Source organism: Budorcas taxicolor, chromosome 18 (assembly GCF_023091745.1).
Source record: "Budorcas taxicolor isolate Tak-1 chromosome 18, Takin1.1, whole genome shotgun sequence".
Lineage (NCBI taxonomy): Eukaryota > Metazoa > Chordata > Mammalia > Artiodactyla > Bovidae > Budorcas > Budorcas taxicolor.
Genome location: NC_068927.1, coordinates 52395768 through 52410579, shown reverse-complemented (window position 1 = coordinate 52410579; position 14812 = coordinate 52395768). Strand labels below are relative to the sequence as shown.

The 14812-nt window shown below is 52.3% G+C and overlaps 1 protein-coding gene and 1 non-coding gene across 2 annotated transcripts in view; both read right to left on the bottom strand.

Annotated features, from left to right (window-relative positions):
• Positions 1 to 14812, bottom strand: part of GRIK5 (glutamate ionotropic receptor kainate type subunit 5) — a 58754-nt gene that overhangs the window by 35475 nt on the left and 8467 nt on the right. The window contains exons 8-11 of the mRNA XM_052655765.1: positions 13013 to 13165; positions 12611 to 12715; positions 12377 to 12484; positions 1769 to 1972 (exon numbers count right to left, since the gene is read on the bottom strand). Of these exons, the coding sequence (XP_052511725.1) occupies positions 1769 to 1972; positions 12377 to 12484; positions 12611 to 12715; positions 13013 to 13165 (570 nt within the window). The remainder of the gene's footprint in view (positions 1 to 1768; positions 1973 to 12376; positions 12485 to 12610; positions 12716 to 13012; positions 13166 to 14812) is intronic.
• Positions 5221 to 5292, bottom strand: TRNAR-GCG (transfer RNA arginine (anticodon GCG)). The gene has a single exon. It is a non-coding gene; the product is annotated as a tRNA-Arg (tRNA).

Sequence of the window (14812 nt, the reverse complement as noted above, 5' to 3'; positions counted from 1 at the left end):
CCTTCTCCACCAGAGCAACTGTTTTGTCCAGGGTTCTGAGGGCCCTTTCAATCGGAAAAAAGGTTCTGCAGTCAAAACAGCTTTTGAAAATCAGTGCCCTAAGGGATCAACGTCCTTGTCAAGCAAAGTGGCCTTTTCGAGTTTACCCTGGTGGCATTCAGGGCCTTGCATGCAGTGAATTCTGGATGAGAGAGACAGCAAAGTGACAGTCTCCAATGCCCTCTGCCAAGTCCAATGTCAAGGCCACCCTGACTGTTTATGGCCAAAGGTCCCTGCTCAACACACCTGCCCTGGGCATGCCCTAAGCCAGGGACCTGTTTGCCTTTTCTGGGCATTTGCCCATGCAGCTTCTAGTGTCTGGGAGAAAAAGGAACTACAGGGTAGACCCAGTAGTTCCCTGGTGGTCCAGCGATTAGGACTCCACACCTTCACTGCTGGGCCCTGGGTTCAATCCCTGGTTGAGGAACCCAGATTGTTCAAGCCTCGCAGGGCAACCAGAAACAAAGAGGAACTCAGGAATCACACATGACCAGCAACATGCGTGGTGTGTCTGTAACCCCCATTACAGACCTGTCAGCTATCATTAGCCCCCCTCCTAGGAAGGGGAAACTGAGGCGCAGAGGAGAGAAATGACTCACCAGAGCACTCATACCAGGGTTGGCCTGACTCCAAAATAGTCTTTCCACTGCACCCTCGCCTACCACCTCCCACCTGCCCATCCTCTCCCCTCCTCACCTACCCTCACATCCTGTCCACGTTCAGGGCCCAGCTGCTCTTCTGAAAACATCCCTCTCTCTCTTACATACACCCCACCCAGCTGTTTGTAAATGCCATTTCTTCTCCTTCGAATAAGTTCTCCTCCTCACAAATCCCACTTCACCCAGCTGACTATTTCACACTCTTTGGGAATCTGCTGGGGTGTCACCTCTTCCAGGAAGCCCTCCCTAGATCCCCAGCTGGGTCAGGAGCCTTTAGATCCCTCCTCTGAGTTTTTCCCCTCGAAGTCTGGAAAGTTCTGTCTTGTGGTCATTTGTTTTTCTACATCTCAATGGGGCCCTGAGCTCTCGGAAGCAGGGTCCAGGTCCCCTAGGCTCCTCACTATACCCTAGGCCTAGCAAGGTGCAAGGCACACACTAGATGTTCAATAAACATCTACTGGAAGAGTGGACTTGCGAGAGCAATGGGCAGCCTCGAAGTCCACCTCCCAGCAAGTGCTGGGGCACAATGCACCTGAGGTGCAGTCCCCGGCTGCCCCTCCTAGCTCCGCCTCCCACAGGAAGCCTTCTCCACCTCCTCCAGTTGTCCAGTCCCTCCAGTTCCGATTCCTCGTCTCCTTCATTCACTCAAGTCTTTGTTAGTCGCTCAATCATGTCCGACTCTTCGAAACCCCATGGACTGTAGCCTCCGTCCATGGGGTTTTCCAGGCAAGAATACTGGAGTGAATAGCCATTCCCTTCTCCAGGGGATCTCCCACATTGCGGGTAGATTCTTTCCCGTCCGAGCTTTGAGCAAAGACAAAGCCGAGGCGGCATGAGGGAAGCATCTGGAAGCCGGACACAGGAAGTGATGTGCATGGCCTTTGACACCGGAAATGATGCACTGTCCCCTTTCCGGTGCTGGCCCCGTGGTGCTCACCAGCCACACGGGCACAGCACACCATGGGCTGGTGCCTAGTGTACATGCCAGCCTGGTCCTGAGGCCCCACTGGCTGCCCTCCCTCCCTCCTCACCCAGCCCATGCCCCTTCCGCAGCCCCCGCCCCGCCGTACCCGGTTGATGAGCTCGCCCACCATGCCCGTCCAGGAGCCGTTGGGCTCGGGCGCCCCGTACAGCCCGTCCTCCACCAACCGCAGGCGGTACCGGAAGCGCAGCAGCTCGGCCAGCTCCCGCAGCATGTCCACGCAGAAGCCCTCAAAGCGCTCGTTTCCGGACAGAGCCTGGAAGTTGGGCCGGCGCATGACGTACGGGTTCTCCTGGGGAAGCAGGAGAGAAGAGGGAGTGGGGTCAGAGACTGGGTATCGAGGGGACGTCTGGGTCCCAGAGTCCACGCCTGGCAGCTAGCTCCAGAACCTGCTCGCAGAGCAGGGATGACAGAGTCCTGGCCTACCTACATCCCCTGTTTACTAATGCTCAGAGCCAGGGCAGGGTTGGGGCGGGGGGGGGTGGATAAATTAGGAGGTTTGGATTAACATGTTGTTGTTTAGTCGCTAAGTGGTGTCCAACTCTTTGCCACCCCATGGACTGCAGTACTCCAGGCTCCTGTGTCCTTCACCGTCTCCTGGAGTTTGCGCAAAGTCAATGTTACTGAGTCGGTAATGCCATCCAACCATCTCATCCTCTGTCGCCCCCTTCTCCTTTGGCTTTCAGTCTTTCCCAGCATCAGGGCAGGGTCTTTTCCAGTGAGTCAGCTCTTCCCATCAGGTGACCAAAGTACTGGAGTTTCAGCTTCAGCATCAGTCTGCCCAATAAATATTCAGGGTTGATTTCCTTTAGGATTGGCTGATTTGATTTCCTTGCAGTCCAAGGGACTCTGAAGAGTCTTCTCCAGCACCACAAATGGATAATCAACAAGGACCTACTCTGCAGCCCAGGGAACTATACTCATATTTTGTAATAATCTATAAGGGAGAAGAAGCTGAAAAAAAGAATATATATATGTGTGTGTGTATAAAACGTGATCACCGTATTATAGACCTAAACTAACAACACTGTAGATCAACTATACCTCAAAAAAATATAAATAACTACTAAAAAACATAAATACTCAGAGCCAAGGAAAAAGCACAGGGAACCTGCCAGCCCCTAGCAGATCCCAGGGAGCTGGTTTGATCTCCAACAGCCAAGTTAACATTCGCTCATCTCAAGTTCAAATGGGAACTTCCCTGGCAGTCCGGTGGTTAGGACTCAGCACCTTCACTGCTATAGCCCTGGGTTCAATCCCTGGTCAGGGAAATAAGATTCCACAAGCCAAGCAGCACAGCCAATTTAAAAAAAAAGCGCAAATGGCTATGAGGAAGGCAGGTAACCCGAGTGAATCAGTCTGCATGGCGTGCACGTGTGCTCAGTTGCTGTGACCTCATGGACTGTAGCCCACCAGGCTCCTCTGTCCATGGGATTCTCCAGGCAAGAATACTGGAGTGGGTTGCCATGCCCTCCTCCAGGGACCTTCCCGACCCAGGGATGGAACCCACGTTTCTTGCGTGCCTTAGGTTCTTTACCCCTAGTGCCACGTGGGATGCCCCTTGAGATATATTACTTGTAATCCAAGTCATACACATATACGCCTGTGTGACTGTAGCTGCATGTGCGTCACTACACTTAGCTCCACAAAGCAGTCCTTCTTACAACTATGGCAAAGTATCCTGATATTTTCTGTCCTGCTCTGTTTCATTTTTCTACACAATCGTTAGCGACCCACTAAACTGACTTCACGAGCCACAAGGATGTGCCCCACCAGGATTTAGCTCCAGCCCAACGCTGTCATGAGAGTAGCAGGCCTGAGATGCCAGATGGTCCAATGTTAAGAGAATTTGGAAACCCAGGTTGTTTTGTAAAATCTCCTGATTATAAAGGTTAGCAACAATTCAAATGCTAATACCATCTTTTTTTTTTAATGCTTTGCAAGCTACACAAACACCTAACAGTTTGGAATCTCTGGCCTACAGCCGTTTTGCTATGCTGATGCTTATTTCTGAGGGGTTTGAGCAGACTTTACTGACTCTTATTGTGCCAAATGAGACAAAAGCAGAGAGAATATTCCAAGTGTTACTAAGATGAGGTATAGGAAGATGATGGTAACAAAAGGGAAATTTATCTGTGCAGTTATTGTCTAAATGGTTGTACAGTGTCACCTTGGACTTAGGAATAAAAGGAGTTATGACTTAGGAACCAGCCAGAAGAACCTTGGCCAATAATATCCACAATGGTTACCATATGGACTGAACACCTGCTGAGTACCAGCTCCTGCACTGAGTGTGTTCTCTGGATTTTATCACTTTATTTCCTCACAGCGACCTGACATGGGTGGTATCCTCAGACTCACTTTACATATGTGGAAACTAAGGCTTGGACTTCCCTGGTGGTCTAATGGTCAGGAATCCACCTGCCAGTGCAGTGGACTAGGGTTCGATCCCTGGTCCAGGAAGATCCCACATGCCCTGGGGCAACTAAGCCTGAGCTCTGCAACTACTGACCCGCACTCTAGAGCCGTGCTCTGTAACAAGAAAAGCCGCCACAATGAGAAGCCTGTGCACTGCAACTAGAGTAGCCCCGGCTCGCTGCAGCTAGAGAAAGCCCACGTGTGTGCAGCAATGAAGACCAAGCACAGCCAAAAATTAATGAATGAATGAATTTTTCTAAAAAAGAAAGAAACTGAGGTTCACAGAGGTCATCCTGCTGCCTCTCATCCAACACAGAATTCCTGAGCTCTGAGGTAGACACATAGTATTCTGCAGCTCCTCCCGTCAAGAGGTAGAGTGGATTTCCTCACTTCTTGGGTCTGAGCGGGCCTCAAGACTTGCTTTGGCCAACAGAGTGTGGTGGAAGTAGTGCTGTGTGACTTTCAGCGCCTGGGTCCTCAGACAGACCTCTTGGGACCTCAGTGTGAGGAAGCCTGGGCCAGCCTGCTGAAGGATGAGTAGGGATGAATGGACCGAGGTATGCTGGCCAACAGCCCAGCCTAGATACCAGCTGCACGCAACCGCAGTGAGAGCAGCAGAACTGCTCAGGGAATTCCCTGGTGGTCCAGTGGTTAGGGCTCTGCACTCTCCCTGCCAAGGGTCTGGGTTCGATCCCTGGTTGGGGAACAAAGATGCCACAAGTGTTGAGATGCAGTCAAAAATAATTAAGTAAATCAATACATCACTTTTAGGGACTCCTCTGGGGGTCAAGTGCTTAGGATTCTGTGTTTTCACCATCGAGGGTGTTGGCTCAATTCCTGATCGGGGAACTAATATCCCACAAGCTGCATGCTGCGGCCACATTAGAAAAACAAAACTGTTCAGTTGACCCGTAGCATTGTGAGAAATAATAATCATTATTGTTGGAAGCCTCCAGGTTTGGGGGCAGTTTGTTATACAGTGGTAGATACTATAGTGTTAGTCACTCAGTCACGTTTGACTCTTCTTGACCCCAAGGACTGTAGCCCACCAGGCTCCTCTGTCTATGGGATTCTCCAGGCAAGAATACTGGAGTGGGTAGCCATTTCCTTCTCCAGGGGATCTTCCCCACCCAGGGATCGAACCTGGGTCTTCTGCATCGCAGGCAGACTCTTTACCATCTGAACCACCAGGGAAGCCTGATAGGTACTAGAAGGTACCTATAAGATACTACAGACTGGATTCCTGGACCCCAGCAAAGCCCCTGAGCTGAGGGGAGATGGGGTGGAGGGAAGTCAGTACTTTTCTCTCTCTCCAAAGCCACATTTCTAAATCCAAACTTGTAGAACTGAGAGTAGGGATGAGATAATGCTAATAATAGCTGTGGCAGCTAGCATTTCTTGTGGGCTTGCTGTATGACAGCTATTCTGTCAGCGTAGGAGGTCGGTATTATTACCTCTATTTGAGAGATGAGGACACAGGTCCCTAGAAGTGAAGTAGTAAGTGGTTGAGATGGACAAGTCAGGCTGAGTCCACAGCTCTGCTCTTAAGCTCTGCGCCGGACTAAACTCAAGTAGACAGAATCAGAGAGTAGCCAGATACAGAGACGGGGGTGAGGGAAGGGAAGGCCAGGTATTGAAGCCAGAGAATCAGAAATTAGGAATTCTCTAGACAAGCAAGTGTTAGAGCTGGAAGGCTCTGGTACAGTCCTCTTGACATACAGAGGAGGAAATTGAAGTTCAGAGAAGTCAAGTGCCTTGCCCAAGGTCACATAGCCGAAGCAGGGCAGTGGCAAGGGGAGATGGGGCAGAGGCTGGATTTGAAACCCATTGCTGTACTCGCCAAAGCCCTCATTCCTTCCATCAGGTCGCTCTCCCAATTCAAGACTGGGGCATCTGGGCTGTAGATTTGGGTTCAAAGCCTCAGGATCAGGGTGGGAACTGACAGAGCCAAAAATAAGGGCTGAGGCCTGGGAACAGAACTCAGGGTCAGAAAACAGTGATCCAGTGTTCAAGCTGCAGTCCCAGACCATCAGAGCTGGGGGCCTGAAGGAGCCTCTAATCCAAGGCTTTCAGACTCCTTCAAAAAAGAACCTGCAGAAAACCCAGCATTGCAGACAGTGGGATGTTGCTAAGTCCGATTCTAAGAATTCACCCGAGTGGCTATGCACGTGCACACAAAAATGCAGGTCCAGGGGAGTCATGGCAGCATTTCTTGTAGCGGGAACAAAGACCGAGACAGCCTAATTTGGAACAGGTTAAAAAGATTATTGATGTCATCAAAGAATCCCAGGCAACTACTGAAATAACAAGTTCTATAAGATATATTAAGAGGAAAAAAACAAGCTACAGAACAACGTGTACAATATGCTATTCTCTGTGAAGGCAAGAGTGGGGATGTGCTTGTATATGCTCAGATATTTCTGGGAGGATGGGGGGAAAATGGGGACTGGAGAGGGAAAGAGACAGATTTTTTTTCACTCCTTACCCACCCTGCAAGCCTTGAATTCAATTTAATGGAGAATTAAATTGAATGCTATTTAATTCTATTTAATTAACTTCTGTCCCACCCCCCGTTTAACATTTTTAATTTTAAAATATTTAAAACATCTTAAAGATGATATGTAAATGTATATGGAAATGCAAAAGATCAAAAGAACCAAAGCAATCCTAAAGTAGAATATGAGGACTGAAGGATTTACCATAGCTTTAACACAACTTAAAGCTGTGGTGTTTTAAGGCAATGTGGTAGTAGAGCAAAGACAGACAGACAATAGAATGAAGAATTTGTACATCCACAGGTAAATGTATACTTGATTTAGGTGGCGCTAGTGGTAACCTGCCTGCCAGCGCAGGAGACATGAGTTGTGGGTTCAATCCCTGGGTCGGGAAGATGCCCTGGAGGAGGGCATGGCAACCCACTCCCCTATTCTTGCCTGGAGAATCTCATGGACAGAGGAGCCTGGCGGGTTACAGTCCATAGGGTCACACAGAGTCAGATGCAACTGAAGCAACTTAGCATGCAAGCATGCATGATTTATGACAAGGGTAAGACTGTAGCAAAAAGAGAAAGAATGAACATTTTGATAAATGATGCCTTTCTATAAAACATCCATATGGAAAAAAAGTATTCTGATCACTCCTCCTCACATGATACATAAAAATCAATTCTAGGTGGACTGTAGATCTAAACGTAAAAGACAAAATTACTACAAAGAAACATACGGGAAAAGAGCTTTATGATCTCGGGGTAGGCAGAGAAGTCTTTTTTTTTTTTTTTGCCCATGCCTTACCACATGTTGGATCTTAGTTCCCCAACCAGGGATCAAACCCACACCCTCTACAGTGGAAATGCAGGGTCTTAATCACTGGACCACCAGGGAAGTCCCAGGAATTCTTAAACTCTAAAAGCATTAAGCAGAAAGGGGGAAAAAATGGATAAAATGGACTTTAGGAAAATAAAAATCTTTTCCTCAAAAGATACCTCTGAGGAGAATTCCCTGGTGGTTGAGTGGTTAGGACTCCACGCTTTCACTGCCAACGGCCCGGGTTTGATCTCTGTTCAGGGAACTAAGATTCCCAAAGCCACACAAGTGCGGCTGAAAAAAAGAAAAAACAAACCTCCGAGAGTGAAAAGGAAAGTCACAAAGTGGGAGAAGGTCTCTGCAATGCATCTTCCGACAAAGAACTTATATCCAGAATACACAAATACATTACAAATCAATAAAAAGGTCAGATATCTCAAATTTCTGAATATACAGAAAGCTTTGAGCAGGGACCTCCCAAAAGGAGATTCCAAATAGGCAATAAATGAAAAGCGGTCAACTTCCCTGACCATTAAGGAGATGTACATGAAAATCACAATAGGGTCCGCGGCTTTCTGCACTCAGCACCGGCAGAAGTGAGTAGCGACTGGAATCCTCCTTCATACACCATGGGTGGGAATGGAGATGGGTACCATGGCTTAGGAAGATGCTTTGTTAGTATCTGCAGAAGCTACAAACCCCAACAACTCTTCTCCTGCCTATACACTCGACAGGAATCTCCATCCGTTCACCAAAAGGCATGTGGCAGAGTATCCACAGCAGCAAAAGAACTAGGAACAGCTCCAACACCCATCAATTCGGGGGGTAACTAAACCGAGGTTTGTTCACGTAACACAACATGTAACAACACTAAAGGCTTCCCTGGTGGTTCAGTGGTAAAGAATCTGCCTGCCAAGCAGGAGACATTGTTCCCTGGTCCAGGAAGATCCCCTGGAAAAGAAAACGGCAACCCACTCCAGTATTCTGGCCTGGAGAATCCCATGGACAGAGGAGCCTGGCGGGCTACAGTCCATGGGGTCGCAATGAGTCGGACATGACTTTGCGACTAGACCACAACGAGACTAAGCCATTGGCAGCAAAGTTGGTGAATCTCACAAACGTATGCACAAGAGAGAATACAGAATATGATGCCATTTATGTGAAGTTCAAAGCAGGCAAATCTACTCTGTGGTGATAAAAGTTGAGGCCGTGGCAGCAGTTATAGACCTGACGGGGCATGTGGAAGGCTGGCCCCACAATGTGCTCAGTTATTGAAAATTCACTGATCAGTACGCTCATGATTTGTGAAAGTTTCTGTACGCATGTTACACTGCTAGGGGGAAAAAATCCCTTGAAACTAAAACCAAAAATGTTAAAGTAGGATGGGTTCTGGAAAATTCTTCACAAGCTGCTTGCCTCGACCCTTTCCTGAAGCCAGGACCCAACTCCATATCCATGACTTCCTGAAGCTCAGTTTAAAGAACCTTGATGTAGCCCACCACCCTTCACTCTGTCATGAACATTTTAATTCCCTCATTTTACAGGAGGAAGCTGAGAACAGAGAGAAGAGACCCACCCTGGTCACCAAGTGTAGAGACAGCTGGGCCAGGTCTAGAACAGAAGTGAAGGCTTGGAAAGAAGCAGAAATCGACGTGTTGTGGTTCAAGGTAGAGACACGTGGGCCCTGCCATCTTCCAGTTGGGCCACTCATGTCCCCTAAACCTCCTGTGCCTTATTTTTGTCTGAAGATTGGGAGTCACGATGGTACCAGCCTCAGGACTGCCATGAACACAGAGTAACACCAGCAAAGGACTCTCAGCACACAGCTCAAGACTCTGGGCATGATGATTGCTACTCTTTTTGGGGGGGAAGCCATGCCAGGTGGCTTGTTTGAGCTGGGATCTTAGTTCCCTCACTAGGGACTGAACCCATCCCTCTTGCAATGGAAGTTTGGAGTCATAACCACTGAACCGCCAGGGAAGTCTCAGTTGCTATTCTTATTGAGGATACCAGGTCAGGAGAAAAAAGGGATTCCCACATGCTCAGCACGTTTTGCCAGCAGGACCCTCTGCCAGGGGGGTCCTCTGATCTCACGCAATCCTCCCACAGCCTTTCAAGGTGGGACTATTAGACCCATTTACAGATGAAGGTATGGAACCTAGAGAGTCAGACACTGAGGTCCAGGTGAAGTCAGGAATGCAAGTGAGGCCTGTCTGACCCCAGAAAACCAAAGAGCAAGATAAGATGTCATGCCTTAATGAAAAGGAATGCCAGGAAAGGAGGAAACTCTCTGGGATGGCCCAGCACGGCATCATCCCCTGGGACTTGTCCCACACCCCCAGCTTCCCTGTGGGACCTCCTTCAGTCTTGGCACCAGCCTGATCTCTCAGCTTCAGACATGTGGGCCCCACCCTGGGGATAACCCCAGCCTCCACCCCCATCAAGGACCTCCTCCTGCTCCTTCCCTCAGCCCAGCCCATCAGCACCCCACATCAGGTCCCTCCATCTCCACAGCCCCAGCCCAGCTCAAGCCTCATCCTCCCATCTGACCTGGAGCACCTCTCTCCTGCAGTCTCCCTCAGGGCCCAGCTTTTCCAAACATCCAGATCTGGCCCCGTCCCTTCTGGTTTAACAGTCTCCAAGGTCCATGCCAGCCACTTCAGTCACATTGGACTCTGTAGCCTGCCAGGCTCCTCTGTCCATGGGATTCTCCAAGCAAGAATCCTGGAGTGGGTTACTGTGCCCTCCTCAAGGGGATCTTCCCAACCCAGGGATCAAACCTGCATCTCCTGCATTACAGGTGGATTCTTGACCGCTGAGCCACCAGGGCAACCCCTCCAAGGTACAGAATGAGCATGACTAAGCTCTTCAGAGGCCCCTCCCCACCTGTCAGCGTTCACCACTCCTCCATGTTCGCTGGGTGCCAGGCACCATCCCAAGCCCTGGGGACCAGAGCGGGAAATAAGACAGGTCCTGACAACTTCGTGCCCCTCCTGCCGGCACCCAGGCTGACTCACATCTGTGTTGCCAAGTGCCCGGCACAGGCCCTGCCCAGAAACATGAGTCTGAGAAAGTTCGTGAATGAAGGGGCACACTGAGGCTGCTGCCTCCACATCCAACCTGGCAAACACTTCCTGAGGCCCCTCCTCTTGGGAGTTCCTGCTGCCTGGGAGGCCAGGCCCCCTCCTCTGTGCACCCAACTCCTACACAGCTTCTAAAGCCCCATCTAATGCCACCTCCTCTGTGAAGCCTTCCTTCCTCAGGCTTTTGAAAGTTCAGGCAGCCCCTCCTTTCTGTGGGGCCCCCTTAGCACCCTGGTTGGGAACGATTGTGTCCAGGTCCGCCTCCTTCATCAGACTGGGATCCCCTCCCCGGGGCCACTCGAGGACAGAGAGACCACGAGCCCACCTGTGACTCATCCCAGTGCCTCTGGGATTTGTATCACATCTGGTGCAGCTTCAGTAAATATTTGTAGAATGAATGAGCCAATGAATGACTCCATCACAAGAAAAATGAAGGTTAGGGAGAGGGCAACATGGGCTCAGGGGCCCTGGGGAAAAGGGGAGACAAGTGTGGGAAGAGGCCGGAAGCCCCCCAGGTCATGGCTGTGCTCTCCTGACATCCCCGCCCTGACGTCTGCCCTTGCTCCCCACCCAGAACCCCAGGCAACCTCTGTAGTGCACTCTGCTTCCACATTTGCAAGGAGGTACTCCTTCTCCCAGTCAGCCTGGCCTGGCCCTCAGGGCCCCTCGGTGAGGCTGTTAGGAAGCGTCTGGTTTCCCGTCTGCAGGCCATCTGTCCCTCCCCAGCAGGCTTGCTGGCCCTTCTCCAGAGGGACACAAGGCCCACACTAGGTCAGGAGTTCCCCAGGGACCAAGGGAATGGCTCAGCATGTGACGCACTGCTTTAGGGGCCTCTGCCATCCTGTGGAACCCGTGTAATCCTCCCAAGCTCAGCATCCATAGCCATCGGCCGGCCCAGCTCACAGTGACTGGGGAGCTCCCCCCAGACAACAGATACCACCTGGCCAGGGACCCGGGTGCTCCGAAGCCCAGCAGCTCGGGGCACCCTCTTGCTCCCCAGGTCCTGAGCATCTCCCCTCCCTGACCTCCTGGCACAAGGCAGAGGGTTCAGGGGACACGGGAGGGATTCCAAGTATGTCCCTCAGCTCCAGCCAGGACCCAGCCTGTAAACTGTTTCCTGACTGTCAAAAGGAGAAAGACAGGACAGACCTCACCGAGCAGCTGAGAGGTTTAAAGAGTGACACCTTCCAGGGCCTAGCACGGTGCCTGATGTGAAAGCAGGTTCAGAAACCCTCACTGACACACAAAGGCTCCCTGGTCTCTGACCTGGCAAAACGTAGGACCCCAGGGGCTACAGGACCATGATCGTGCCAGGGCTCAGAAAGGGGAGGACTGGACCTTCAGAGCACAGTGCTTGAGACCCAGGCTGTGGAGATTCAGAGACGTGGCATCCGTCTTGGCCATGCCTTACACTTGCTGTGTGACCTGGCCAAGTTGCTTCACCTCTCTGAGCCTCTTCAAGATGGATATCAAGTAAGCTGGTGTGTGTCAATATGCTCAGAAGGCAAATGTGGCAAAATGACCTCTCCCGCGATGGTGATTCACGGGGACCCACCCTGGGCCGGGCACCGTGCAAGGCCCTGCCTCTGGTGCCAGTGGAATGCTCGTGCTGACAGCAGTTCCCGTCTCTGCCAGGCATTGGCAGGCTGGCAGCTCCTGGGGCTGGACCTGGCTCTAAGGTCAGAGTCTGTGCCTGCTGAGGCTCCAGCAGCAATCAGGCGGGTGACATCTTGTCCACAATCAGGGGTCGTCGGGTGCCCGGGTGACACCTCCCCTGTTCTGGGTGTTGGGCCAGCCCTGGCAATGCATCCCGCCTCCTCACTAGGACCGGGCGGGGGTACCACTCAGCAGAGGCCGCTGTATCCACGGCCCACCCCCGCGAGGGCCACTCACCAGGATGGTCGTAACCACCAGCGTCTTGTTGGCCAGTGTCTGCGACAGGTTGATGTCCAGGGTGGTGGCATTCATGGCCAGCGTCCGGTTAGAGTACCACACCCCGATCTGAGGCAGAGAGGGCGCTGTCAGCACGGGCACCCCTCTCCTGAGGATGCCTCAGCCCTCAGGCCCTGCCCTACCCTCGCCCCCCACCCCATCAAGGCCCCCCAGCATTGCCCTGGGGAAGCTCACCTCCCGGTGGCCCTGCCGAGACTTCTCCAAGATGCGCAGCGTGTAGTTGGTCCTCTGCCCTTTGCTGTTGAACTCAACCCGCCCAGTCAGCCCGTCATACTCTACCTAGCAGGGCGGGAGGAGGGCAGAGGGAGGGGTGGCAGGGGCCCAGAGGGAGGAGATGACAGAGAGAGAGGGAGAGGGACCAGGAAGGACCACAGGTGAACGGAGAGGAGGTGAGACAGAGAGACAGGGCGAGAAGGAGGAGAACAGCATAGACAGAGGAAGGCGGGGCCAAAGGGAGCAAGGAGGCGGGGAAGTGGGTTGGAGGCGCAGGGAGCGGGGTGCGGGGGGGACACAGTGAGTGCCCCCCGTGCCCGAGGCAGGCTGCCGCCCCCGCGGCCCACCCCGCTCCGGGCTCACCATGCGCAGGTAGTTCATGAGGCTGGTCCCATGGGGCCAAATGTTGGCCGACGTACAGGCCAGCGGCTTCACGCCGATCTCCTGGCTGCGGTTCAGCTCCCGGACGGCGCTCACCACCACATGCACGGCATCAAACATCAGGGCAGCCGATAGCTGGGGAACGGAGGGATGGGAAAGACGGAGTTCAGCCAAGGGAGGCGCGAAGCTCCATGGTGTTTATCCCCAAGCCCTCAGACATTGCTCTCTCCAGGAATGTAAAATCATGAGGTCAGGAGCGAGGAGGGGTTTCTCAGGGGTCGGAGATAGCAGGGGGAAGGGCAAGCAGGCTGCCCAAGCCGTTGTCAGGGCAGCTTGTCCTGTGTGGCATGTGTCTTGGGAAGGGCACATCCAAGAGGGTTTGCCTGGACGGCCAGTTGTCACCCCCACAGCGGGGAGGTTCGTGGGCATAGGAATCCATGCGTCTGTGTGGCTGACACGGGGTCATGGAGAAGGGGAAGGGAGACAGCCACAGACCCTGTCTGAGTGTGTCCAGGGACACACTTATGTGGGCGGGGCTGGACAAACGTGCATATCTGTCTATAGGTGGGGGGAGGGGCGTCACGTGCAGGAAAACAGGAGGGCATAACGGTCATGAGCCTGGGGCTGGGTGGCAGGCGACTCCGAGCTAGAGGCCTGGCTCTGCTATTAACATTTCCTGCAGAGAGCTGAGTCCACACCCCTCCCCAAATCTCCACTTCCTCCCTGGTAAAAGTAAAGGTAACAAGTGCTTATGTGGGGTTCCAGGGAGAGAACGCATGCAAAGAGCTCAAAACAGCACCTGGCACTCAGTGAGGGCTCGACACGCAGAGGCCGCTGGGCTGTGTCCGTGAGCTCAGGGGATGTATATGGGAGAATCTGGGAGAACGTGTCTCAGCAGGTTGGGTGTGACGGTCTGAGTAGCCGTGTGGTGTCGGTAGGTGCAGGGTGCAGACGGATGTGCATCCGTCCGTGTATGTGCGTGAGGGCCCTGCATGCACACGTCTGAACGCGTGGCTTGGGGTCTGTGTGAGTTTCTGTGCACAGAGATGTGTCTTCTCGGCACCCTGGTGTCTGACTAGATGTCTGCGAACAAATACACGTTAAGTGTGCATCTTTTGTGCATTTATTCAGCACATTTTCAGACATCTACCCTGAGCCTGGTTTTAGGTGTGGGGATACAATAACGAACAAAACAGACAGAAACCCCTGCCCTCGTGGAACTTACAACCTAAATCCCTATAAATACATCTAAGCACAACATACAGCAAGCCACGGGGTGGTTAGATAAGCAAAGACAGGTGCTATGGAGAAAAACCCAGCAAGGAAGGGGGCTAAACAGTGGGTGTGTGTTAGTCACTCAGTCGTGTCTGACTCTCTGCGACCCCATGGACTGTAGCCCTCCAGGCTCTTCTGTCCATGGGATTCTCCAGGCAAGAATACTGGAGTGGGTTGCCATTTCCTTCTCCAGGGGATCATCCCGACCCAGAGATGGAACCGGGCCTCTCGCATTGCAAATAGCCGGTAGTTGGCCATTTTTAAAATAGGGGAGCGTTTGAGCAGGAACTTGGTGGTGAGGGAGTGAATCGCGAGCTCCCTGGGGATGTGCATGCAGAGCAGCAGGAAGAGCAAGCGCAAAGGCCCTGCGGTGTGCGTGTGCTGGGGCACCTGGAGGTGTGGCTGGAGCAGGTGGAGAGGAAGAAATGTGTCAGACTGAACCCCAGGGCTGCACCGTGAGGCCTCCTAGATGAACTCAGAAAGCAAGAGGGGTACTGGGGGTTCTGA